At 40.1% G+C, this 27,767-nt stretch overlaps 1 protein-coding gene across 10 annotated transcripts in view; it reads left to right on the top strand.

Moving 5' to 3' along the window:
- LOC123500132 (E3 ubiquitin-protein ligase RNF185-like) overlaps positions 1-27,767 on the top strand; it is a 237,748-nt gene that overhangs the window by 179,238 nt on the left and 30,743 nt on the right. Inside the window, exon 4 of one of the 10 annotated variants that reach the window (XM_045248811.1) lies at positions 27,295-27,469. The exons of 7 other annotated variants lie outside the window; for them this stretch is intronic. In XM_045248811.1, coding sequence (XP_045104746.1) covers positions 27,295-27,469 — 175 coding nt within the window. Of the gene's footprint in view, positions 1-27,294; positions 27,470-27,767 lie in introns of those variants that run through there. 2 more of the 10 variants (XM_045248808.1, XM_045248806.1) reach the window with 2 other exon arrangements.

Genomic DNA, 27,767 nt, shown 5'->3' with positions numbered 1-27,767 from the left:
TTTTCAACTGTACACAATCCATGCCCTAGGTCCAGGTGGTTTTTTCGTGCCCTGTCTCTGCCCTGCTGCCAAATAAATCACGAGAAGTGTATAACCGTCTCTTTACCCAAGTCAAAACTCTGCGTCCCAACATGAAGCCAAACATAATCATGATTGACTTCAAGCGTGCCACATTGCAATTGGCTACCGATGCCTTTCCAACAGCTACCATCAACGGATGTTTTTACCACCTACGGCAGAACATCCTCCGGATGATCCAAAGCGAAGGCCTACAGGTTCAATACCAGATGAACTGTGACGTCGAGCTCCAAGCCCAAGTGATAGCTGCCATTGCGTTTTTCCCACTTGCCAATGTGGAAAACGCATTTGAGTCCCTACAGGACACCACCCTTGATAAGTTGGAGCCAATCTTCAACTACTTCGAGGATACCTACATCAGTCATCCCCAACGTTGCAATGGTCGCTGTAACCCTATGTTCCCTCATAGTATGTGGAACATGCATGGCCAAGTGGAGGAGGACCTTTTGCGAACGATCAACCATAACATAACCTAACATAACATAAATAATAGGATAACAAAGGGCCACCAGGGCCCATCTAGGTTATCCTGTATCAGTCGCACAGCGACCTCGTCATCAGTACTTAAAGATACACTTACAAGTACACAATACATTATATACTAATTCTAAATATTTGGCCCATTAACAGGGCTAAGTCCTGCAGCGAATTCCTCTACAATCTGTAATCCCCATACATGGGGATCATGTCTTGTTTAACTATAGTAAATTTCTTATAAAAACTATCATGCAGCGCTATACATAATTATAAATCTAATAAATTTAAGTGCTTATCTAATCTGTTTTTAAACATTGTCAAACTAGTGCTATTTACAACCGTCTCTGGCAATGCATTCCAGAAGTCTACCACCCTATGACTAAAGAAATATTTTCTTATATCTAACCTGCAGCCTTGCTTTCTAATCTTCCTGCCATGATTTCTAGTCCTACTTCCTCCTCTAAGGTAAAGAAAGATCTCACATCTATGTAGTTTGTATCTGAGAACATTTTAAATAACTCTATCATATCCCCTCTTATACATCTCCTCTCAAATGAAAACATGTTTAATTCCTTTAATCTATCTCTATACTCCAGGCACTTCAAAGCTGGTATCATCCTAGTTGCTCTTCTCTGAACTGCTTCTAACATGTTGATATCCTGCCTATAGTGGGGTGACCAGGCCTGTATGCAATACTCTAAATGGGGCCTAACATAGGAATTATATAAGCTACGCACCACTTCCTTACTTTTATAACTAACATTTCTATTTATAAAACCCAGGATCCTATTTGCCCTATTTCTTGCTTCTAAACATTGCTTTGAAAATTTCATAGTCCTGTCTATCACTACTCCTAAATCCTTTCCTTCCTCTACTGCCTCTAGCCAACATCCCTCCATCTCATAGTTAAAGTTTGTGTTGTCTTTACCTAAATGCATAACCTGACACTTTTTAGAATTAAACTCCATCTGCCACCTGTCTGCCCATGCTATCAGCCTGTCCAGGTCTCGTTGTATTCTGTAATTGTCCTTTTCACCCTGTACTGCACATGCTATCTTAGTATCATCTGCAAACTTTGATACTTTGCTACTAATTCCTATATCTAAATCGTTAATGTACACCAAGAAAAGAAGAGGTCCTAGCACTGATCCTTGGGGTACCCCACTAACCACTTCCTTCCACTCAGACATTGCCCCATTTAATACTACTCTCTGTTTCCTATCAGAAAGCCATTCACTAATCCAATCAACTAACCTACCCCCTATCCCATGTAGTCTCAATTTGTACACTAGCCTCCTATGCGGTACCTTATCAAACACCTTGCTAAAATCTAGATATATAACATCTATGCTATTTCCATCATCTAACTCCTTGGTAATATATTCTAAGATATCGAGCAAATTTGTAAGACAGGACCTCCTGATCTAAAGCCATGTTGGGTATCTCTAATTAATCTATTCTCATTTAAATGCTCCCAAATACTACCTTTAATGATTTTCTCTAGGATCTTACATACTATACTAGTTAAACTGATCGGTCTATAATTATTCGCATCATCCTTCCTACCTTTTTTAAATATTGGAGTAACATTAGCTAACTTCCAGTCCTGTGGTATCTCAGCAAACCTAAGTGATCTTTCAAAGATTAACTTAAGTGCTTCAGAAATACTGTCTACACCCTCCCTAAGTACTCTGGCATGTAGCTCATCAGGACCACTAGCTTTCCTATCGTCTAGTTCAAGAATAAATTTCCTAACAATTCCCGGTTTTATATCAATATTTTCTAAAGCTCTTAAACTACTCGTCGCACTGTTTGTAACAGGATTTCCTATTCTTTCCTAGTAAATACTGAAGAAAATTGTTCATTCAATAATTCTACTATGTCTTCATTTTGATCCACTACTACACCATCTTTTCTGAGTGGTCCAATCCTATCCTTATTTCTTTTATCACTGACCTTGTAATAACTATATAATTTTTGGGATCTTTACTCCCAGCTCTAGCTAGTTTTATCTCTGCCTGCCTTTTACTTTTTTATAACCTTACTCAAATCATCTCTGACCTGTCTGTACCTAATCAAATCTACATCTTCCCACTTTTCTGCAACTCTCTGTATGCCCTCTTCTTCTCTCTGATCTGGCTACCTATCTCATGAGTCCACCATAATGGCTTCCTGTTTCTCTGCCTTATATCTTTGTAAGGGATACACTGCATCACTATACCCTTTACTACAACCTTAAAAATATCCCACATCTCCTGTGCAGTTTTATTTCCAAAACTATCTTCCCAGTTTACCTCTCCTAATAACTGACGTAACCTACCATAATTGCCTTTCTGATAGTTTGGGACTCTAGTCTTATTCACTATATTATCCCTACTGGAATTAATGATAAATCTAATTATATGATGGTCACTGTTTGCTAAAGTCTCTCCTACCTCAACTTCCTTTAAACAATGCTCAATATTTGTTAGTACTATGTCTAAAACCTTCCTCCCCTAGTAGGTTTATCTACCATCTGCACTAAATAGTTATCCTGAAAACTTTCCATAAACTTATTTTCACTAGCATCTCCTACCATCCTCTCCCAGTTTACTGACTTAAGATTAAAATCCCTAAGATAATTGTCTGACTAGTACACCCCTATTTATCTCATCTACCATAAGGTTGTCTACCTCTGCTGACTGGTTAGGTGGTCTATAAAAGCTCCTACTCTAATAACCTTACTTTTGTTTACTCTAACATCCAGCCATAAGGACTCTACTCTGTGATCTACCTTAATACCATTAACCTGACTGGAAATGAAGGATTTTTACATAAATAACTACTCCTCCACCTATCCTACCAATTCTCTGGTGTAAATACATAATGTATCCATCTACTTCATATTCTTTCCTATTTTCCTAAACTTTTCCTCATTTACCCATGCCTCTGTGACACATACAACATCTAAGTCCTCCTCAACTATATAACTAGATAACTCGTCCTTCTTGTTCCTAAGACTCCTGGCATTTACATAAAACATTTAAGTCCAGCTACCTTCCTAGATGCTGTCTCCTTATTTGGAATCCTAATCTTATTCTCTCCTATTTGCACCTGGAAATCTTTCCTAATCTTTTCACTATCTCTGTTTATCCTATCTAATTTATGCCTAGCATCTTTCTTCTGGAATGCATTTGCTACCTCACCCCGTACACTCCATCCCAACTCCCCTCCAGACATCCACTCAGCACATCCACACCCTTCCTACTCAGATGCACACCATCCCTAGCATACAAATCCCTTCGCCCATAGAACCTATCCCATACATCCACAAAGCTTACACCCACATCCTTACACATCCCTTTTACCCGATCATTCACACCAATGGCTCTAGACAACCATTCCTGCTAACATACACACGAGGCAAGATTCCTGACACTACACACCTCCTACCACTCTCCCTTATCTTGCCTAACATTTCCCGAAATCTTGCCACTAACTCCTCCGACCCACCTGCTCTGACATCGTTCCCACCTACGTGCAAAACTACTACACCCTCCTCTCCATCCCCCAACCCTCTTCTGCACCTCCTCACTCACTGCCTTCACACCTGCACCAGGCATACACACGTTCGTCCTCCTATCCCTGTCTTTCCCACAGAAAGTGCTATCTAAATACCTAACCTGAGAGTCACCCACCACACACACCTGAGGTGTGCTAGCACAACCATCCTCCTCCTCTCCTCTACCCCTTCTTTCTCCTTTCACTCACCACAACCACTTCATTCACTCCACTCACTTTCACTCTCCCTCCCTCCAACAAACCGAACCTATTTTCACACTCAACAGGTTTAGTCCTATCCTCCCTAACTGCCTCCGCTTTCCTTCCCCTCGCAACCTGCCATCTCTGCCCATCCTGACTACTATCTTTCCCCGTCTGGCTCGCCTGCTCCCTCTTCCCCACTCTGCTCTTCCCGACAGAGGGCCAAGCCACCCTGTCGCCCTCAGAAGGTCCAACCTTCGGCCTAACACTGATCTCCTGCCTAATTTTTTCCACTGCCATATTTCTTCACATCCCTTGGCTATCTTTTTACTATGCGATCTTGTAGTTCTATTTAAGTTTTCCTCTCTCAACATCATTTGCTCATTATCCACTTCATCCAGTCCGTTCAACAGTTTATAAACCTGTATTAAATCTCCTCTTTCTCTTCTTTGTTCCAAGGTAAGCAAATTCATTTCTTTTAATCTCTCCTCATAGGTCATTTCTGCCAATTCCGGAACCATTTTTGTTGCCATTCTCTGCAATCTCTCCAACTTCCTTATATGCTTCTTTTTTATAAGGGGACCAAACCACTCCAGCATATTCCAATCTTGGTCTAATTACTGTACTAATTAATTTCTTCATCATATCTTTATCCATATAATGGAAGGCTAATCCAATATTTTTTATCAAATTATACGTTTCTCCAAGAATCTTATCAATATGAGCCTCAAACTGCCCATGGTCTTGTATTATCACTCCCAAATCCTTTTCCTTTTCCACCTTTTTCAACACTACTTCTTCACCCATCTTATATGACCCTCTTGGCCGTCTTCCACTCTTCCCCATCTCCATCACATGACTTTTGCTCAGATTAAATTCCATTTGCCACCTCTTGCTCCACTCCCAAATCTTATCCAGGTCTGCCTGTAAAATTTCACAATCTTCTTCACTCTTCACACACCTACACAACTTCGCATCATCCGCAAACAAATTAATATAACTGTTTACTCCCTCTGGCATGTCATTAATATATACAAGGAAAAGTATTGGTGCCAGCACTGAGCCTTGTGGGACTCCACTCTCCACCACCAACCAGTCCGACTTTGCATCCCTTATTACCGTTCTCATCTCCCTCCATCTCAAGTAGTTTTCCATCCACTTTAACACTTTTCCTTTCAGTCCTCCATAAATCTCTAATTTCCATAACAGTCTCATGTGAGGTACCTTGTCAAAAGCTTTCTTTAAATCCAAATATACACAGTCCATCCATCCCTCTCTCTCTTGTATTTTGTCAACCACTCTTGAATAAAAGCTCAGTAGATTTGTTACACATGACCTCCCTTTCCTGAAGCCAAATTGATGATCCGATAATAACTTATGATCCTCCAGGAACCGTATCCAATATTTCTTTATCACCCTCTCACAAATCTTACCGACCACACTTGTTAGAGACACAGGTCTATAGTTAAGTCTATAGTGTGTGTGTGTGTGTGTGTGTGTGTGTGTGTGTGTGTGTGTGTGTGTGTGTAATTCATCACGGTCGTCTGCTGGTCACCCAGCCAGTCTTCCCCATTACGGAGCGAGCTCAGAGCTCATAGACCGATCTTCGGGTAGGACTGAGACCACACCACACTCCACACACCGGGAAAGCGAGGCCACAACCCCTCGAGTTACATCCCGTACCTATTTACTGCTAGGTGAACAGGGGCTACACATTAAGAGGCTTGCCCATTTGCCTCGCCGCGCCGAGATGTGTTTCACTGTTTGATTTGCTGCAGTCTCTGACGAGACAGCCAGACGTTACCCTACAGAATGAGCTCAGAGCTCATTATTTCTGATCTTCAGATAGGCCTGAGACCAGGCACACACCACACACCGAGACAACAAGGTCACAACTCCTCAATTTACATCCCGTACCTACTCACTGCTAGGTGAACAGGGCTACGTGAAAGGAGACACACCCAAATATCTCCACCCGGCGGGGAACCCCGGTCCTCTGGCTTGTGAAGCCAGCGCTCTAACCACTGAGCTACCGGGTGTGTGTGTGTATTTACCTAATTGTATTTACCTAATTGTAACATACGGGAAAAGAGCTATGCTCGTGTTGTCCCGTCTCCATATCTATTAATGTCCAGCTTTTTCTTAAAATCATGAATATTCCTTGCGTTGACCACTTCCACGTCTAAACTATTCCATGCTTCCACCCTTCTATGAGGGAAGCTATATTTTTCACATCTCTCCTATAAGTGGCCATTTTAGTTTTTCCCATGCCCTCTCGACATTCTTTCATTCCACATACACAGATCTTCCCTATCCATTTTTCCATGCCAATCATCACTCTGTATATTGCTATCAGGTCTCCCCTTTCTCTTCTGTTTTCCAGGGTCGGAAGTTGCATTCTTTTCAGTCTGTCTTCATAAGTCAAATCTCTTAAGTCAGGCACCATTTTGTTGCAGCCCTCTGTACTTTCTCTAGTTTCCTTATGTGTTTCTTTAAGTTCGAGCCCACTGTATTGTTGCATATTCAAGCCTCGGTCTTATCATTGCAGTAATTATTTTCTTCATCATTTCTTCATCTAAATATCTGAACGCCACTCTTATGTTCCTCAATAAGTTCAATACTTCTCCAATTATTTTGTTTATATGTCTCTCTGGCGATAGGTCATTGGTAATTGTCACCCCAAGGTCTTTTTCTTCATGACTGGTTTTATGTCTTCATTTCCTATCTTGTACATACTCCTGATTCTTCTTTCACTCTTGCCAAACTCTATTTTCTTGCATTTTGTCGTGTTGAACTCCATTTGCCATGTACAGCTCCATTTCCATATTCTGTCCAAGTCTTCCTGGAGTAGTTCGCAATCTTTGTCACATCTCACTTTTCTTAACAATTTTGCATCGTCTGCAAATAGGCTCACATAACTGGACACCCCATCCACCATGTCATTTATGTAGACCGCGAACATTACTGGTGCCAACACTGATCCCTGTGGAACTCCACTCTCCACCAATCCCCATTCTGATGGTCTGTCCTTAATTATTGTTCTCATTTCTCTTCCTACCAAAAGTCTTCCATCCATTTTAGTAAACTGCCATGCACTCCTCCTACCATTTCAAGTTTCCAGATCAGTCTCTGGTGTGGTACCTTATCAAAGGCCTTTTTAAATCCAGATATATTCCATCAGCCCAACCATCTCTTTCCTGTATTACATCTATCACCCTCGAATAGTAACATATCAGGTTTGTCGTGCATGAACGCCTTTTCTAAAACCAAATTGACACTCACAAAGTATGTCATTTTTCTCCAAGAAGTCTGTCCATCTATTCTTCACCACCCTCTCACACATCTTAGCTACCACACTTGTAAGTGACACTGGTCTATAGTTCAATGGGTCTCTCTTGTTACCTGATTTATAGATTGGGACAATGTTAGCTCTTTTCCAGTCTTGGGGCACTACACCTTCCCTTAATGAGGCATCAATTACTTCACAAACTTTTTCTGCCAATTGCTCCCTGCATTCTCTTAAAATCCATCCTGATACCCCATCAGGTCCCACAGCTTTTCTCACTTCTAAACTCCCCATCATGTTCTTGATCTCCTCCACAGTTACTTGAAACTCCTTCATAATCCCTTTCTGTTCCATTACCAGTGGTTTGTCAAAAGCAGTCTCCTTTGTGAATACCTTCCGAAAGCATCCATTCATAGCCTCTGCCATTTCCTGGGATCTTCACTGCATACTCCATTTACTTCTAAACTTTCAATACTTTCTCTATTTTTGATGTTGTTGTTCACATGTCTGTAAAAAGCCTTGGTTGGTCTTTACATTTATCAATTATATCCTTTTCTTGTTTCTTTCTTTCTTCTCTTCTAATCAACACATATTCATTTCTTGCTCTTTTGTAACTTTCCCACTGCTTAATCCGTCTTTTCCTTCTCCACCTCTTCCATGCATCCTCTTTTCTTGTTCTAGCCTTTTCACATCTATCGTTAAACCAGTCCTGCTTTCCAACTTCTCTATGTTGTCTTATTGGTACAAATTTTTCTCACCTTCTTTGTATATTTTTATAAATTCCTTCCACTTTTCATTTGCTCCTTAGCACTCTTGAATTTCATCCAATTTGTCTCTTGAAAGAATTTCTTTAGGTTTCCAAAATCTGTCTTGGCATAATTCCATCTTCCCACTTTATATTCTTCATTTCTTCTAGATTTCTCTTCGTCTATCACCTTGAACTCCAAAACTGCATGATCACTCTTTGCTAAAGGGCACTCCACCCTCATCTCCTCAATGACCATTGGCTCTGTACTAAAGACCAAGTCCAGTCTTGACGATGCTCCCTCTCCTCCAAACCTAGTATCTTCTTTGACCCACTGAGTTAACACATTTTCCATTGCCAGTGTCAATAGTGTATTTCCCATGTTGTCTCTGATCCTTCCATTGACCAGTCCTCCCAACACACCTCTTTACAATTAAAATCTCCCATCATTATAGTTCGTTCACAGCCACCCAACATTTCTTCCAGACATGTTCCTGTATCACTTATCATTTCTTCATATTCCTGTACTGACCATGCATTTGTCTTAGGTGGTACGTACACCACTATGTAGTGCCTCTTTTTCCTTCATTAGTTTCTGCTCTGATCTTTAGCACTTCTGCCTTTCCCATACCTTCTTTCACTTGATCCACCTTTATATCTTTTTAACCAGCAACATCACTCCTCCTCCCATCTTACCTACTCTATTTCTTTTCCAAACATTATATTTCCTTCTCCAACCATCATCAGGTCTTCTCCCTCTCTCAGTTTTGTTTCAGTAAGACCCACAATATCTGGGTTCTTGTCCCTCAAGTAATCGTTGAGTTCTAAAATCCCGATATCACTCCATTTATGTTGGAATACATTACATTCGCTCATACGTAAGTTTCTTTAGTCCTTTCTTGCTGTACTTTTCTGGGTTATGAACCACTTCCTCAGTCTCATATCCAAGATTCTCCAGAAAAACTCTTTCTTCTCCTCTTCTGTCCTCTCTTCATTTTTTTCAAAGCCTCCTTTCTCAACTCATTTAACATTTCTCTTTCCTTTTCACCGAGATCTCTTCTCAACCAAATCTTCCTTGTTGTTTCCTGCTGGGCTAGCCTCCATGACTTCTCCACCAATTCATCTACATCCTTTTGTGACTTAAGTTTGATTCTTATTGGCCTCATACCTTCTCTTGTGAACTTTCCAATTCTATGGAAGTCCTCTATTTCTTGTACTAGGTCTTTTCCTCCTCCTGCACCACATTAATGATATTATTTATCACCTTTTTATGTTTTTCTCTCTCCATTTTACTCGGTGTCTTATCCTCCTCCACACCAAATATCACCACACATCTCTTTTTGTCTACAGTTTCCCTCACCAATGTCTCATTTGACTTAATAACCTTCACCACTTTCTCAGCAATCTTCTCTTCTATGATCTGTTGATCTATAATTTCAGCAAGGCCCAAAGTTTTCTCCCAGACTCTTTGATTTCCTTTTCCAGACTTGCAACTTTGTAATTTACCTCCTTTCTTTCCACTTCCTGACTTTTTTTTCCATTCAGCCTGCTTCTCCATCACTTTCCCTAGAGATTCTCCACATTTTTCGCAATTCACTTTAATTAGCTTAACTTCCTCTTTCAGTGCTTCATTTTCCTTCTTCATATCGGCACAGTCTTTCTTTACATTGTCATAACTCGTTTCCAGGCCCCCATACTTTTCAAACAGTTTTTCAATTTTACCTTCCAACTCCAGAATTTTCTTCACATAAGCACTCTTCTCCATTATTCCTTGAAATCCTGTGAAGTCTGATTCATCTTTCGAGTTCACGGCCGCCATGTTGCTAGTGTGTGTGTGTGTGTGTGTGTGTGTGTGTGTGTGTGTGTGTGTGTGTGTGTGTGTGTGAAAAGATAACCCACGAAGGATACAGAAGGATACAATATTACCGGATGGAGATAGATTGTAACATGAGAAACAAACACCACACACGACTCAGATATCAGCCAGCCGTCTCCCTGACACACACACACATACACATAGGTTGTACTACGTCACAGCAGGCTGCGGCAAGGCGGGGGCAGCTGCCTTCACACCTTGTGATGCCCAATAAATAAAAACAGGTGGAGACGTTACCTACAATAAAAAAATAAATAAACACACACACACACACACACACACACACACACACACACACACACACACACACACACACACACACACACAGAGAGAGAGAGAGAGAGAGAGAGAGAGAGAGAGAGAGGAGTGGAGGTCTCTCAGGATCTCTCTCTCTCTCTCTCTCTCTCTCTCTCTCTCTCTCTCTCTCTCTCTCTCTCTCTCTCTCTCTCTCTCTCATCAATGGAGAGATTGGAAAGAAAGTGAAGGAGCGAAAAGGAGGCAAGTCTATTAGTCGAAGTGCAATAAAACAGGGTCAAGTAATATGACATGACCTTTAGGAAAGGGAGATGGAGGGAAGGGGGGAGAGAAAGAGAGAGAGAGAGAGAGAGATGAGAGGGAAGGAGAGAAAGGAATGAGAGGGAAGTGGATGGAGGTAAGGAGTTATAGGGAGAAGAGAGGAGGAGTAAGGAGGTAGAAGCAGGGAGGATGGAGACACGTGACGCTGAGCCCCGCAATGATAAGCTTCTGGCATTCTATATCCATTATAATATTATTTTTTTCTATTTTAGTTATATCACGAAAAAAATTATCTGCTAATGTCAACTATAAGTGCATGCACATAATTCACATTCTCATATTATAATAACATTGAAAGTCAAGTGAAATATGGTCTCATGATATACGGCCTACCTTGTACTGAAGAAGTTAAAAACCTCAGTCTAACTACATCAAGAGATTAGTTTTCTTGCACGATTCTCTCCCTTACTATATTCTTACTTTTTTTTTTCATCTCCGCTCAGGTTACGTTAAGTTAGATTAGTGAAAAGTAATAATTTCTTACTCGGTTTACTCGGTTTCACAGTGTAATCAATACCGAAATACTCGGTTTGCAGAAAGTATTCGGTTCGCCCATCACTACTGTGTAGGGCGTGAGTCAGGCTATGACACAATCACACAAGACATTTAAAAATGGCTTCCTGATGGGGAGGGTATTTAATTATCAAAAAATAAACTATACCATCTGGTAATTTAGGGTCTGAAGATTTTGGAGATACAATAGTAATCCCAAAATCTTAAATCCCACATTATATAGATAAATCCTGCATCTCCCTAAAGTATGAGTATATATTATATATATATATATATATATATATATATATATATATATATATATATATATATATATATATATATATATATGTATGTTGGGGATACTTGGTTATTAATGATACAGGTACGTATATATATACAATTTTTTTTAACCAATATGGTATGTTGGGGACCAGCCCAGAATGCATCCCCCATATTTCCATTATTTTCTATGGGAAAATTACGTCCGCTTAACGAATTTTTGCTCTACGAACAGCTTTGACACCCCCTATCCTGTTCATTAAGCGGAGTATTGCTGTATACTGACAGAGAGGAGAGAAATTTACTTGACACCACAAGGTTTAAGAGATATTAGGTTAAATGAAACTGGAGCCTTCTCAGGTTTTAGAGAGAGGGACAAAAAAAGGTATAATATGAAAGTGGCAACATTAGAAAAGGATGAATTCTTTATAAGGGAAGTGATGGCTAAATTATCGGAAGGATGAAGAATCTGGAGAAGGAAAACAGTGACTTAAAAGATAAAGTCAAGTGTTTTGAGAGTGTGAAATCGGATAATGTCGAAATAAAACAAAAAATGGATTGTCTCAAACAAGAAAATGAATCTCTGAAGGAAAAGTGCAACAATTATGAGGACATTATTCAGGAAATGAACCAGAAGGTGCAAAACAACAACAAAAAAGTGAAAGAGGAATTACAGGAAAAATTAAAGGATGAATTGAAAAAGGAAAGTGAGAACCAGAAAAAGACTTTTAATGAAAGTGAAAAAGCAAATACAAGACAGGACAAAAGACACAGTAATACAGGTCATTAAGGAAGACCTAGTCAGAGATATAGTTGACAAGAAGAAATGTATTGTAGTATGGGGTTTGAAAGAAAAGAAAAATCCAATCTGGTTATAAGGGAAAAAGAAGAGAAAGAGTTGGCAAGAGACATAATAAATACGATTCAGGATGAAGGACAAAGTCTTGATAGTGAAACAGAAGAAGTGTACAAGATGGGGAGATTCAGTGATGGACATGTAAGGCCTATGAAAATAAAAACTGAGATCACAAGTAATAGTGAAAGAACTACTAACGAGAGCAAGAAAAGTAGCTCATTCAGATGTTTACAAAGATGTATGGATAAAAAGAAACATGAATTTGGAAGAGAGAGAAAGATTGAAAGAATTGAGAAACAAAGTGAAAGAAAGAAATGAGAAACATACAGAGACCAAGAGAAAAAAAAGTTTTTTGCAAAGTTTGGAACATGAGACTGCGGAAATGGTACATTAAGGAAAGAGAAGAAAGAGCAGAGGAGAAAATGAGGGGAAATGTGGAAAATTAAAAGTTGCTTATATTAATATAATGGACTCGTCTCAGGATAAATGAATTGAATTATTTTATTAAAGAGGTTGAGCCTGACATAATGGGAATCACAGAAACAAAACTAAGAGATCAATTGACACTAAACCCCATTGGGATCAGGCTGTACAATATCTATATGAAAAATAGAAAAGTGAAGCAGGGTGGAGGAGTGATGATACTAAGCAAAAAACAACCTAAAGGTAACGAACGTGAATTATGACAAAAACAGTGCAGAAATTATATCAGTTGTAGTTGAGAAAAATTATATGGAGAAGAGAGAATTTGTAGTCTGCTATGTACCACCCAAGACAAGATCTTGGAGTCTAAGAGAATATGATTAAGTTTTGAAAGATACTGAACACTCACTAATCAAAATATCAGAAAAGAAAAGAAATACTGTAATAATGGGGGACTTCAACTGTAAGGAAGTGCACTGGGATGATATGACTACAGAGGGAAATGAGGATTCATGGGGGTTACATGTTACTGGAGTTAATTATGGAATATACAATGACACAATGGATTCAAGAAAACACCAGATTTAGGAATAATGAAGAGTCATCAAGACTGGATTTATTATTTACAACGGAACCTGAAATTGTGGATGGAGTAGAGTATAAGACACCTTTGGCAAAAAGTGATCATGTACTAATAGTAGTGACCTTCAAGGAAGTGATTAGGAATGAATGGAATGAAAAATGTAGAAAAGGAAGGTTGACATATAGCAAAACAAATTTTAGAGAACTCAAAGACTTTTTCCAAAAGACGGACTGGACTAAATTTGACAACCAAGCAGAAGTTGAGGAAAAGTGGATGACATTTAAAGAAATTTATAATGATGGAGTGAATAGATATGTAGCGAGACTGAAAATTAAAGACAAATATAAGGAAGAATGGTTTAATAGAAAATGTGAAGAAGCAAGAGATACAATGGATGAGTCTAGGTGATTACCCCCTGGCCTTTACACCCCCACCCCCGGCTTTCACCCTCTAGGTGATTTCCCCCCTGGTCTTTACCCCCCCCAGGAATATCCAATATGTGTAAGAGAAACCCACAATAAAAGCCAAAATGTTCTTTATTTTTAACACAAAAATAAAAAGTGAAGAACATAGGGATCATAGGGAAGTTACATTAAGATTATCATTAAATTTTAATTACACAAGGCATTATACTCGTATCTTTATTACATGATTGCTATGATATTTTATTAAAATTCTGATCTTTGTAACAAAATATAAAATACTAAAATACTGCACATTTCAGTTCTTGTCCATCACAGATGAAAACTGTGAATGACTCCTCTGAGGAAGTCGATGATAGGGCAGTTTGCGAAGTCATGAACAACCACGGCGAGACGTTGTGATGTATCCTGGTAGGCGCGGTTCTGCTTGGGTGCTTCATGACCACCTTGGAACTGGTTGAGCTTGTTATCTGTTAGTCCTTGTTCCTTTATTATGATGTCAAGAAACTTCTAGATGGTGGGGTTGCACGCTTCCATTGGAGTGTTAATTTTTCTGTGTAGCTGCGGTGGCGAGTGGACGTGTTGTGTGTGCGCTCCGTTTTTGGCTGTGGTTTTTATAGTTAGCGAGTGGTGTTTGTGCTTGGTGTCTGTGTGTGGTGCTTTTGAGTGTTAGTGAAGTGAAAGTGTGTACTGCAAGTGTTAGATTAGAGTGAAACAGTGGTTAGAATCAGTGTTTGTGAGTTAAAAGTATTTTGGTAGAGCGAGGAGACTAGGCTTGTAACTGTCAAGTTGACCTTGAAAGAGGATTAGTTGACCTCACTTAGGCACCCCCACCACCGCGGTTCCCCACCCCCGTCACCAAGTATTTTTATTTGTTTGTGAGTTAACAGATTGTATGTTAGTATGGCGGTAGCTACTGAGGTATATCAGTGTGTGATTGAGTGCGTGAAAGAGAGTGTTGAGATGGGATTGGGAGAGTTTGTTGTGTGTGAGATGTGTGGGCATGACAGGAAGGTCGTTGACTTTTCTGAGTGTATGGTGTTTACTCAAGAGCGAGAATTTAGTTCTTTCTCTTGAGCACCGAGAATTACGAGAGGAAATCAGAAAGCTAAGTGAGGGGAAAAGTGCAACAAGTTCTCATCTTTGAGTTGAAGGAGGAGGTTAAGAGGCTTGGGAGGCAGTGGAAAAAATTAGGCAGGAGATCAGTGTTAGGCCGAAGGTTGGACCTTCTGAGGGCAACAGGGTGGCTTGGCCCTCTGTCGGGAAGAGCAGAGTGGGAAGAAGCAGGCAGCCAGACGGGAAAGATAGTAGTCAGGATGGGCAGAGATGGCAGGTTGCGAGGGAAGGAAAGCGGAGGCAGTTAGGGAGGATAGGACTAAACCTGTTGAGTGTGAAAATAGGTTCGGTTTGTTGGAGGGGAGGAGAGGAAAGTGAGAGTGGAGTGAATGAAGTGGTTGTGGTGAGTGAAAGGAGAAAGAAGGGGGTAGAGGAGAGGAGGAGGATGGTTGTGCCTAGCACACCTCAGGTGTGTGTGGTGGGTGACTCTCAGGTTAGGTATTTAGATAGCACTTTCTGTGGGAAAGACAGGGATAGGAGGACGAACGTGTGTATGCCTGGTGCAGGTGTGAAGGTAGTGAGTGAGGAGGTGCAGAAGAGGGTTGGGGGGATGGAGAGGGAGGGTGTAGTAGTTTTGCACATAGGTGGGAACGATGTCAGAGCAGGTGGGTCGGAGGAGTTAGTGGCAAGATTTCGGGAAATGTTAGGCAAGATAAGGGAGAGTGGTAGGAGGTGTGTAGTGTCAGAAATCTTGCCTCGTGTGTATGTTAGCAGGGAAAGGTTGTCTAGAGCCATTGGTGTGAATGATCGGGTAAAAGGGATGTGTAAGGATGTGGGTGTAAGCTTTGTGGATGTATGGGATAGGTTCTATGGGCGAAGGGATTTGTATGCTAGGGATGGTGTGCATCTGAGTAGGAAGGGTGTGGATGTGCTGAGTGGATGTCTGAAGGATGTGAAGAAATATAGTTTCCCACAAAGATGTGTGGAGGTGTGGAATGGTTTGAGTGAGGAGCTGGTGTCAGCGAGGAGTGTGCATAGTTTTAAAGGAAAGTTGGATGTGTGTAGATATGGAGACGGGGCCACACGAGTATGATACCCAGGCCCTGTAAAATTACAACTAGGTGAATACACTCTCTCTCTCTCTCTCTCTCTCTCTCTCTCTCTCTCTCTCTCTCTCTCTCTCTCTCTCTCTCTCTCTCTCTCTCTCTCTCTCTCTCTCTCTTTTTTCCAAGTCACACTAATGTAATTCTGAATATATATATATATATATATATATATATATATATATATATATATATATATATATATATATATATATGATTTTGTGAAGTTTTATGGCCTTAATTAGCTAATTTCAATAATTTGGATTCAAATCCTCGAGCGGCAAGCCGGATATGGCTCCAAGCGGGTTCCGGCGGTCAGTAGTGAAGACTGAAGAGGTTAATGGGAAATTGCTGGCTCACTTTATTTGTCAGAGTTTGACTTTAAATTTCCCATCCGGGAGATTTAATGTCTGGGTGGTTGTGCGGCATGCACCGCCTTCTTCCCCAACAAAATACCAAAAAAAAAATCTTTACTCCTTAGTTTAAAGGCTTGTATTACATTTTCAACGCATAAATTGAACATGTAATTGAATTATGAAAACCGAGTAAACCGAGTAGCACTCACTCAAATCCAGAAACCGAGTAAACCGAGTACTACTCGGACCAAAACTGCCATCTCTACTACACAGTACGTGGACAGGAGTCAAGTAGGGAGGTGTGTCATTTAGCTCTCTAATTTTTGCCTGACAGGTATAAGTTGACAAGAATTAGAATAAGAAACATCAAGAAGAGAAGATAACTAGAAAAAAAAAAAAATGTATTGTTGTGAGACAGCTGGACTTTCAATTCTGACCTCCACTCTCCCCTCCGTCATGCGTGTTATCTACCCCTCCAAGACCCTGCCTCACTCCATGCCTCACTGCCAGGCTTCTCCACCATCTCTCTATATCATAAGACTATTATGACCTTTTCAAACACTTGGTTTTTTTCTTACTGCCTTCATCATCACAACTTTACATGACATAGCTCTCACAATAACACTATTACAAAAAATTATGTTGAGACAGAGGTAGAAAGCTGTACCAGACAAACAATAAATACTTCACTATCATTATCTCATTTCAACACACTAATAATGACTCAGATAGTGTCCAATTCAGCAGTGAAACAGGAGATTGCCATGATGCTACTGATGGCACCTTCCTAACCCTCAAATTTTCTAGAGAATTTTATCATGCTCCAGGAAGTCATTATTGTTTACACAATCATTTAATGTGCTGTCATTCATTGTTTCTTACCTATTTGGGTTATGTACATGTTTTTTTCTTAATTTATAAGTGGTTGGGAGAGGAAATTCCGCATATCCAGATATTTCACGTATCCGCCAGGGCCTTGGCTGCTATAATCTGGATATGTGGACAATTACTGTAGTATATGGGTTAAATAAAATTGTACCGGTGTACTACTATTTTTATGATGTCATATGAGTCATTGGAAGTTAGAGGAGCTACCTACAAATTCTCTCACTGATAGCTCCACTGTAATTTGTGCAGAAGTGGATCAAAGTTTGCCGCAGTGAGGCAGAGTCTAGCGTATTGCACTAACGCGGGTAATGTGTTAAGCGGCAAAAACACGTTAAACAGAGCAGAAATACAGGTCATCCTCTTCGTACTGCAGAGCGGGAGAGAGTGAGACAGAGGCAGCCAATACCAGCACCAGGAGCACTAGAGACAGAGGCGGGGAACCAGCCAATCACACATCACACCGAAGCTACCGAGTTCGGTCCCTCACCCGGCAAATTCAAACCCAGAAAATTCGCTAAAATGGATGTGGCTGTACGTTATGCAGACATATTGGTCTAACTTTATATAGTACGTTAAACTGGAAATTCGTTACACGAACGTTCGTTAAGCGGAGTATTACTGTACCGCTACCACTATCCCCGGACCCCTTCCTCACTCCCGTTGCCATTTTCCACTCGTTTCACTGTTTTCCCTTAACTTTTAGAGACGGGACACCTGTAGCGATATCTCCCCTCCCAAAATATACAACCAGGCTGGTCAGAAGTCTTCCAGGCTCCAATTTTGGGGTGGATAACATTGCGCCACGAACGTCAATGTGTTTACAACTCTGCCATGACGGTGTGTTTGTGTGTGTGTGTGTGTGTGTGTGTGTGTGTGTGTGTGTGTGTGTGTGTGTGTGTGTGTGTGTATTTACCTATTTACCTATTTGTGTATTACAGGGCCCGAGCTAAGCTCTGTGTGTGTGTGTGTGTGTGTATTTACCTAATTGTAACATACGGGAAAAGAGCTATGCTCGTGCTGTCCCGTCTCCATATCTACTAATGTCCAGCTTTTTCTTAAAATCATGAATATTCCTTGCGTTGACCACTTCCACGTCTAAACTATTCCATGCTTCCACCCTTCTATGAGGGAAGCTATATTTTTTCACATCTCTCCTATAAGTGGCCATTTTAGTTTTTTCCCATGCCCTCTCGACATTCTTTCATTCCACATACACAGATCTTCCCTATCCATTTTTCCATGCCAATCATCACTCTGTATATTGCTATCAGGTCTCCCTTTCTCTTCTGTTTTCCAGGGTCGGAAGTTGCATTCTTTTCAGTCTGTCTTCATAAGTCAAATCTCTTAAGTCAGGCACCATTTTGTTGCAGCCCTCTGTACTTTCTCTAGTTTCCTTATGTGTTTCTTTAAGTTCGAGCCCACTGTATTGTTGCATATTCAAGCCTCGGTCTTATCATTGCAGTAATTATTTTCTTCATCATTTCTTCATCTAAATATACGAACGCCACTCTTATGTTCCTCAATAAGTTCAATACTTCTCCAATTATTTTGTTTATATGTCTCTCTGGCGATAGGTCATTGGTAATTGTCACCCCAAGGTCTTTTTCTTCATGACTGGTTTTATGTCTTCATTTCCTATCTTGTACATACTCCTGATTCTTCTTTCACTCTTGCCAAACTCTATTTTCTTGCATTTTGTCGTGTTGAACTCCATTTGCCATGTACAGCTCCATTTCCATATTCTGTCCAAGTCTTCCTGGAGTAGTTCGCAATCTTTGTCACATCTCACTTTTCTTAACAATTTTGCATCGTCTGCAAATAGGCTCACATAACTGGACACCCCATCCACCATGTCATTTATGTAGACCGCGAACATTACTGGTGCCAACACTGATCCCTGTGGAACTCCACTCTCCACCAAGCCCCATTCTGATGGTCTGTCCTTAATTATTGTTCTCATTTCTCTTCCTACCAAAAGTCTTCCATCCATTTTAGTAAACTGCCATGCACTCCTCCTACCATTTCAAGTTTCCAGATCAGTCTCCGGTGTGGTACCTTATCAAAGGCCTTTTTTAAATCCAGATATATTCCATCAGCCCAACCATCTCTTTCCTGTATTACATCTATCACCCTCGAATAGTAACATATCAGGTTTGTCGTGCATGAACGCCCTTTTCTAAAACCAAATTGACACTCACAAAGTATGTCATTTTTCTCCAAGAAGTCTGTCCATCTATTCTTCACCACCCTCTCACACATCTTAGCTACCACACTTGTAAGTGACACTGGTCTATAGTTCAATGGGTCTCTCTTGTTACCTGATTTATAGATTGGGACAATGTTAGCTCTTTTCCAGTCTTGGGGCACTACACCTTCCCTTAATGAGGCATCAATTACTTCACAAACTTTTTCTGCCAGTTGCTCCCTGCATTCTCTTAAAATCCATCCTGATACCCCATCAGGTCCCACAGCTTTTCTCACTTCTAAACTCCCCATCATATTCTTGATCTCCTCCACAGTTACTTGAAACTCCTTCATAATCCCTTTCTGTTCCATTACCAGTGGTTTGTCAAAAGCAGTCTCCTTTGTGAATACCTTCCGAAAGCATCCATTCATAGCCTCTGCCATTTCCTGGGATCTTCACTGCATACTCCATTTACTTCTAAACTTTCAATACTTTCTCTATTTTTGATGTTGTTGTTCACATGTCTGTAAAAAGCCTTGGTTGGTCTTTACATTTATCAATTATATCCTTTTCTTGTTTCTTTCTTTCTTCTCTTCTAATCAACACATATTCATTTCTTGCTCTTTTGTAACTTTCCCACTGCTTAATCCGTCTTTTCCTTCTCCACCTCTTCCATGCATCCTCTTTTCTTGTTCTAGCCTTTTCACATCTATCGTTAAACCAGTCCTGCTTTCCAACTTCTATGTTGTCTTATTGGTACAAATTTTTCTCACCTTCTTTGTATATTTTTATAAATTCCTTCCACTTTTCATTTGCTCCTTAGCACTCTTGAATTTCATCCAATTTGTCTCTTGAAAGAATTTCTTTAGGTTTCCAAAATCTGTCTTGGCATAATTCCATCTTCCCACTTTATATTCTTCATTTCTTCTAGATTTCTCTTCATCTATCACCTTGAACTCCAAAACTGCATGATCACTCTTTGCTAAAGGGCACTCCACCCTCATCTCCTCAATGACCATTGGCTCTGTACTAAAGACCAAGTCCAGTCTTGACGATGCTCCCTCTCCTCCAAACCTAGTATCTTCTTTGACCCACTGAGTTAACACATTTTCCATTGCCAGTGTCAATAGTGTATTTCCCCATGTTGTCTCTGATCCTTCCATTGACCAGTCCTCCCAACACACCTCTTTACAATTAAAATCTCCCATCATTATAGTTCGTTCACAGCCACCCAACATTTCTTCCAGACATGTTCCTGTATCACTTATCATTTCTTCATATTCCTGTACTGACCATGCATTTGTCTTAGGTGGTACGTACACCACTATGTAGTGCCTCTTTTTCCTTCATTAGTTTCTGCTCTGATCTTTAGCACTTCTGCCTTTCCCATACCTTCTTTCACTTGATCCACCTTTATATCTTTTTAACCAGCAACATCACTCCTCCTCCCATCTTACCTACTCTATTTCTTTTCCAAACATTATATTTCCTTCTCCAACCATCATCAGGTCTTCTCCCTCTCTCAGTTTTGTTTCAGTAAGACCCACAATATCTGGGTTCTTGTCCCTCAAGTAATCGTTGAGTTCTAAAATCCCGATATCACTCCATTTATGTTGGAATACATTACATTCCGCTCATACGTAAGTTTCTTTAGTCCTTTCTTGCTGTACTTTTCTGGGTTATGAACCACTTCCTCAGTCTCATATCCAAGATTCTCCAGAAAAACTCTTTCTTCTCCTCTTCTGTCCTCTCTTCATTTTTTTCAAAGCCTCCTTTCTCAACTCATTTAACATTTCTCTTTCCTTTTCACCGAGATCTCTTCTCAACCAAATCTTCCTTGTTGTTTCCTGCTGGGCTAGCCTCCATGACTTCTCCACCAATTCATCTACATCCTTTTGTGACTTAAGTTTGATTCTTATTGGCCTCATACCTTCTCCTGTGAACTTTCCAATTCTATGGAAGTCCTCTATTTCTTGTACTAGGTCTTTTCCCTCCTCCTGCACCACATTAATGATATTATTTATCACCTTTTTTATGTTTTTCTCTCTCTCCATTTTACTCGGTGTCTTATCCTCCTCCACACCAAATGTCACCACACATCTCTTTTTGTCTACAGTTTCCCTCACCAATGTCTCATTTGACTTAATAACCTTGTGTGTGTGTGTGTGTGTGTGTGTATGTGTTGGAGGAGAGGTGGAAGTCAGTTATTTTAATGAGCTGGAACAAATGGGCCTTTTTTTCCAATGTTTTCTGATCCTGAAATTTTGTGCTATACCTAAGGAACCAAGCAAGTACAAAACTCATGAGTAGTAATATATATATATATATATATATATATATATATATATATATATATATATATATATATATATATATATATATATATATATATATATATATATATAGTAATACCTCGAGATACAAATGCCCCAACATGTGATTTTTTTTTTATATGTGACGAAAAATTTCATATAATATACGCCTCAAAATACGAAGATATTTTAAAGATACGAATAGCCATCTGGCGCAGCGATCGCTCGGCTACCTGCGTCTACCCAAACATTCAGCCCGCGTTGTGTATTGTTGTTCATCCTTTTTGCATGTATGTGTATGTGCTCCTCGGCAGTGTGTATTTTTTATTAAGTTTTGTGAACTCAAGATCATGGATCTCAAAAGTAAAAGTTTGGCAAGAAACACACAAAATAGCCTGTATTCACATACTGATTACACTTGGAAATTCAATAAACCAGTGAGTACAAATGGTGTTCTGCCCACAAGCAACTCTTCCTCTTTGCAATGCAAAGAACCAGAAGTCTCGCGCAGGAGAGATGGCAGAATTGGACACCATGAAATCACTGTCGCTCCCACCATCCATCATGGGAGTTGGTGACACAGTGATGTATAGCATGTGTTTACTCCTGATGAGTGTTGCCAGCTCGCAAGCAAAGGAAACGGGAACAAAATAGCCAAATTTTTCCCTAAAAAAGCCTAAACGTCTATTGATGTGCCCCGAGTCTTGCGTGATGAACGTCTATCGACATGTCCTGAGTTTTGAGGGTTAAGTTGTTATTTTCGGCAATATAGTACATTTGTATCATGCATACAATAAACATTGTATTTGTCTTATATTAAATCTATATTTGGTTGGTATTTAAAGCATGTTAATTTTTTGGAGGGGTAAATTTGTATCACAAGAAAGAATTAATTATATTTCCATTAATTTCTATGGGAAAAATTTGTTTGGTGTACGATTTTTTTTATATACAACGATCATCACAGAACGAATTAAATTCATATGTTAAGGTATCACTGTATATATATATATATATATATATATATATATATATATATATATATATATATATATATATATATATATATATATATATATATATATATATATATATATATATATATATATATATATATATATAGTATATATATATGTATACAGTAGAGCCCCACTTAGCGCAAAATCAATTAACATGAACCGCAATGACATCTCTGGGGTTTTTTGCTTTTTTCTCAGTTTTCACTTTTTTATCATTCAAATTGTATCTTCTCCCACATATCTCAACGGATTTTCAATTTTGAGGTATCAATTTGAAGCTCAATGAAGCTGCTACATTTCCATCTCATAGAATTTGGAAAAATGTATTTTCTGTGCCGTAATGTAATTTCATGAAAAAAATAAATAATGGCCATCAAAATAAAAAATAAAAAATTCTCTGAGATGGAAAGTTTTGTTATACCACATACTTCATATTTGTACCTCCAGTGACAAAGTTTATAGGAAAATTTTTTTTATTAAATGATTTTTTATTTTTCATGCAGTTATTTATGGTTCAATTCGCTTGCAACTACTAAACTAACATCGTGTAATAGTCATCTATCAGTGAAAAAAAAAAAAAAAAAAAAAAAAATTACTCGCGTACCTCTTTATTTTCGATTTTTTGAAAACCTAACCGGATGGTCCCCTTAATATTACTTGGTATTTAAGGAGATATGATTGAATAACACATTGTATTTTATTTAACGAGGTTAACTCGACTTGATGACATCAAGTGCACTCACACTGTTTGTGAGGGAAACCACAGTCAGTGAGATGGATTCTTTAACATACCCTCCACCTTTATCAGTTTAAGGATACCATCTGGGAGAAATCGGTATTCTTAAGAGCAATTGCTACCTTCCTGCAACTTGGGAAGGGAACGATCAGGCAAGATTTACCTTCACCACAAAGATAAAGCAAGACCCATATCTTCCCATAAATTTTGCCTAAATACCTATCATTATTAGTTTTTTTTTGTGTGAACTAATTGATTTTTGAAATATATATAGATTTTAGTATATAGGTTATCATTCAAATAACTTACTTTATAAAAATTGTGATTGGAACCAAACCTAGGAACAACAACAACATTGTTGCCACCAGCTTCAATCACCACATCTTCAACTCCCAAGTTTTCTTTCAGAATTATACTTAGCTTATGATCAGTTGTATGACTTCATTGTTTGATAAGTACCCAATTGTATGAAGATAGCTGGTGGACTTAGCCAACTTATCTAAGTTGTCCTTCTCCAAACTCCCATGCTTCTCAGTACCTGAAGGCAATGGAGACTTAGGCATTGGGGAAGACTGCTCCATGTCCAACATAACATTCCAACAAAGAGACATGGGGAGTCAGACTAGGAACATATATTGTCACCATAGGACAGCAATAACCCACCCACAGTGCTGAATTGCAATGTATTATTATAAATAGCAGTATGTGCATCTTTAGGTGTGAGAAACTGGTGGAGATGCCTCATAACACCTAATTTCATAGAAACTGTTTTAACAAGAAATGAGATATGAAGTTTCCAGTTTAGATTACTTATAAGTAAAGGATAGACTGACGATATTAATTTTAGATGAGGGGGATGGTTGAGTGTCATTGAAGAAGGGTGGATAGTTGTCTGGAAGGTTGTGGCAAATTGACAGATGGAGGAATTAGTTTTTTTGAGGTATTGAACACTACTAAGTTTTCTCTGCCCCAATCAGAAATCTTAAAAAGATCAGAAGTCATTTATTCTGTGACAATCCTCCAGGATATGTTAATTTCATGAAAGGTTGGTTGTCTGAAAAGTCATGGAAAAGTGTAAGGTGGTATCATCAGCATACAAATGGATAGGGGAAGAAATTTGCTTTAGAACACCACTAATGAATTATAGGAAGAGAGAGGGTAACAGGACAGAACTCTCAGGAACACCACTATTAATAGATTTAGGAAAAGAACAGTGGCTCTTTACCACAGCAGCAATAGAACAGTCAGAGAAGAAACTCAAGATTATGTTGCAGAGGGAAGGATAAAAATCATAGGAGGATAGATTTGAGGTCAAGACTTTGTGCCAGACTCTATCAAAAGTTTTTGAAATGTATAAGGCTACAGCAAGAGTATCATCGAAATCTCTAAAATAGAATAACCAATTCTCAGTAAGGAAAGCCAGTTCACCAGTAGAGTAGCCTTGACGGAAGCCATACTGGTAATCAGATAGAAGATTGTAAAGTGACAATTTTAAGAATCTTTCTAGTGAGGATGGATTCAAAGACTTTAGACAAGTAAGAGATTAAAAGCTATAGGGTTGTAGTTTGAGTGATCAGAACGATCACCCTTTTGAGGAACAGGCTGAATGTAGGCAAACTTATAGCAAGAAAGAAAAGTAGAAGTCAATAGACAGAGTTGGAAGAGTTTGGCCAGGCAAGGTGCAAGCATGGAGACAAAGTTTTTTGAGAATAATAGGAGGGATCCCTTCAGGTCTGTAAGCCTTCCAAGGGTTTAGGCCAGCTATGACATGGAAAACCTCATTGTGAAGAATTTCAATCAAAGGCATGACATAGAGGGAGGAGGAGAGGGAGGAACAAACCCAGAATCTTCTAAGGCAAAGTTGTTAGCATAGGTTTGAAAGAAGAGTTTAATTTTTAGAGACATGTGATGGCAGTGGTGCCATCAGGATGAAATAAAGGAGGGAAAGATGAAGAAGTAAAGTTATTGGAGATGTTTTTGGCCAGATGCCAATAGTCTCAAGGGCAGTTAGATTTCAAAAGATTTTGACATTTTCTATTAATGAAGGAATGCTTGCCAAGTTGAAGAACAGACTTGGCATGATTCTGGGCAGAAATATGAAGTGCATGAGACTCAAGAGATGGAAGGCTCAAGTACCTTTTGTGGGCAACCTCTCTATCATGTATAGCACGAGAACAGGCTGTGTTAAACCAAGGTCTGGAAGGTTTAGGTTGAGGAAAAGAGGAATGTAGTACACCTCCATGCCAGATACAATCACTTCTGTAATGCACTCAGCACACAGAAATGGGTCTCTGACATGGAAACAGTACACTTAACCCTCCATTATCATGCCTAATTGGTGCATCTATCACTGTGCAATAGCCAAAGTGAAGAATCTATGGTAATAATTCAGATTGACACTAACACCCCCAAGTTATAATTTTTTGTCACTTTTTGCTCAGTTTTTATATCATTTAATAGTATGAAAATTAAGAAATAATACTGTATAAAAAAAACTTACTTATTTCACATAAGACCTGTTCCTTCTACTATAGCCAATGAATGCATTGTCTCCTTGTGTCGGTCTGTAACAAAAAAATCAACTACCCCCCTTGTGCACAAGTCAATGTGCTGTTTTCCTATTCCTTCCTGCAGTAGCAATCTTCACTCTCCACTTCTCTATTGACACTCCTCGCAGCTACATGCACTGCTCTCCGTGTTTTTTTTGCTATGCTGTTGGTGGTTTCTTTCTTCTATCAAGATGTCTTCTCACATAGCTTCTTTTCCACCATCCCCTGCTGAAAGTGACGTGCTGGGGGAAGGCGCATGTCACCCAACAGACAATGTTATGCTTATCACTGGTGGCCAGTGGTCCGGAACAGACGGTTCTGGGGTCTCTGTGACACCACCGCCGGCCCAAGCGCACTCTTTCTTTTCTTTTGGTTCCTCCAAAAGGTTTTGTACATGTCAGGAATGCAGCAGAGCTCTTCCTAACATCTCCCGTGAACCTCATACCATATGTATTACGTGTCGTGGTTTCTCTACTGTTTCTTCAAGGTGTGAGGAATATGCAGGGTGGGATGTCATGGTGATGGATTTAGCCAGGGTTTATCAGGCTAAATTGGACCGGTGCCGTACCAGATATGACCTTGCTAAACGTCAGGATAGTGTTGGCGCTTCAGGAAGCAGGTTTGGGGCTGGTGACACACCTCACGGGGAGGTGCATGTGGACTCACTGTCTTCAGTGGGTTCCATCTCCCCTCAGGATTCGGCCTCCCAGGCAGGCCAGGTTCTGCCCTTGGAGGGTCAATTTGCCACCATGTTTGTTCACAGCTCTCCACTGCAGTCCATGCTTTCTGATATGATTGCTTCTCAGGTAAATTCATGTCTTAATAACCTTGCTAAGCTTCCAGCAAGTTCCTTGTGTCAGGCAGTGTCTGGCTAGCTCTAGACCAACCTCCCAAAGCCCATGGTGCCTAGCAGAGTGCAAGAGGCACTCCTAACCGAGGGGGCACAGGAGGTAGCTCGAGCCATCGAGTGTTCGTTCGGGTAAGCGTGCCGCAATGGCAGACGCACCGTCGTTCACAAAATAGTCCCAGGCCGAGGTGGGGAAGCGTGAGGTCTGCCTCTGTGTTGCTTCCTTCTGCCCGGGAACCAAATATGACTATATGTGAGGTTCTTGGCCTGCTAGCCCATCTCAGACTCTTGGCTGAGAGTTGGACTGCTTGTAGTAATATGGAGCGTCAAATGCATCCAGCCACTCAGTCCAAGGGAGGTGGGGTGCGAGAGACAGCACTGAGTCACTCCTCTCTCCCATCCACAGCACTCGAAGGGAGGATCAGCAGATGGTAAACCCTCGGCTGTGCATCGTCACCACCGTTTGGCTCCACAGCAACGTTCTCCATGGCAACCTTCACACCACATCGGTGTGGGTACAGTGCATGGCTGTCACTCCCCTCTCCGTGTTTCTTCTACCTCTCGTCCCTCCATGTCGCTGGGTGGGTATCAGGAATCAGTCTGTGGGGAAAAGGAGGATGATTTCTTGGGTTTAGAAGACTGTCTTCTTAAGTCTTTCCCTACCTTCACAGCCATAATTGACTTCATCTGTGAGAAGTTTCTAGACGCCTGTGGTCCGGTAGTACAGGACTCTGCACCCCTTCTCCCGGGCATGCAGAGGAGTGAGGTTCCTGCCACCACTCCTCGCTTAAGGTGTGCACATCCCATAGATTTCATGATGTCTCAAGCCTCGGAGGCATTGACATGTGCCAACAAGTCCTCTAAGCTTTCCTTTGTCAA

This window comes from Portunus trituberculatus, chromosome 50 (assembly GCF_017591435.1).
Source record: "Portunus trituberculatus isolate SZX2019 chromosome 50, ASM1759143v1, whole genome shotgun sequence".
NCBI classification, from domain to species: domain Eukaryota; kingdom Metazoa; phylum Arthropoda; class Malacostraca; order Decapoda; family Portunidae; genus Portunus; species Portunus trituberculatus.
The sequence above is the reverse complement of the archived record's forward strand: the minus strand, read 5'-3'. Positions and strand labels throughout refer to the sequence as shown.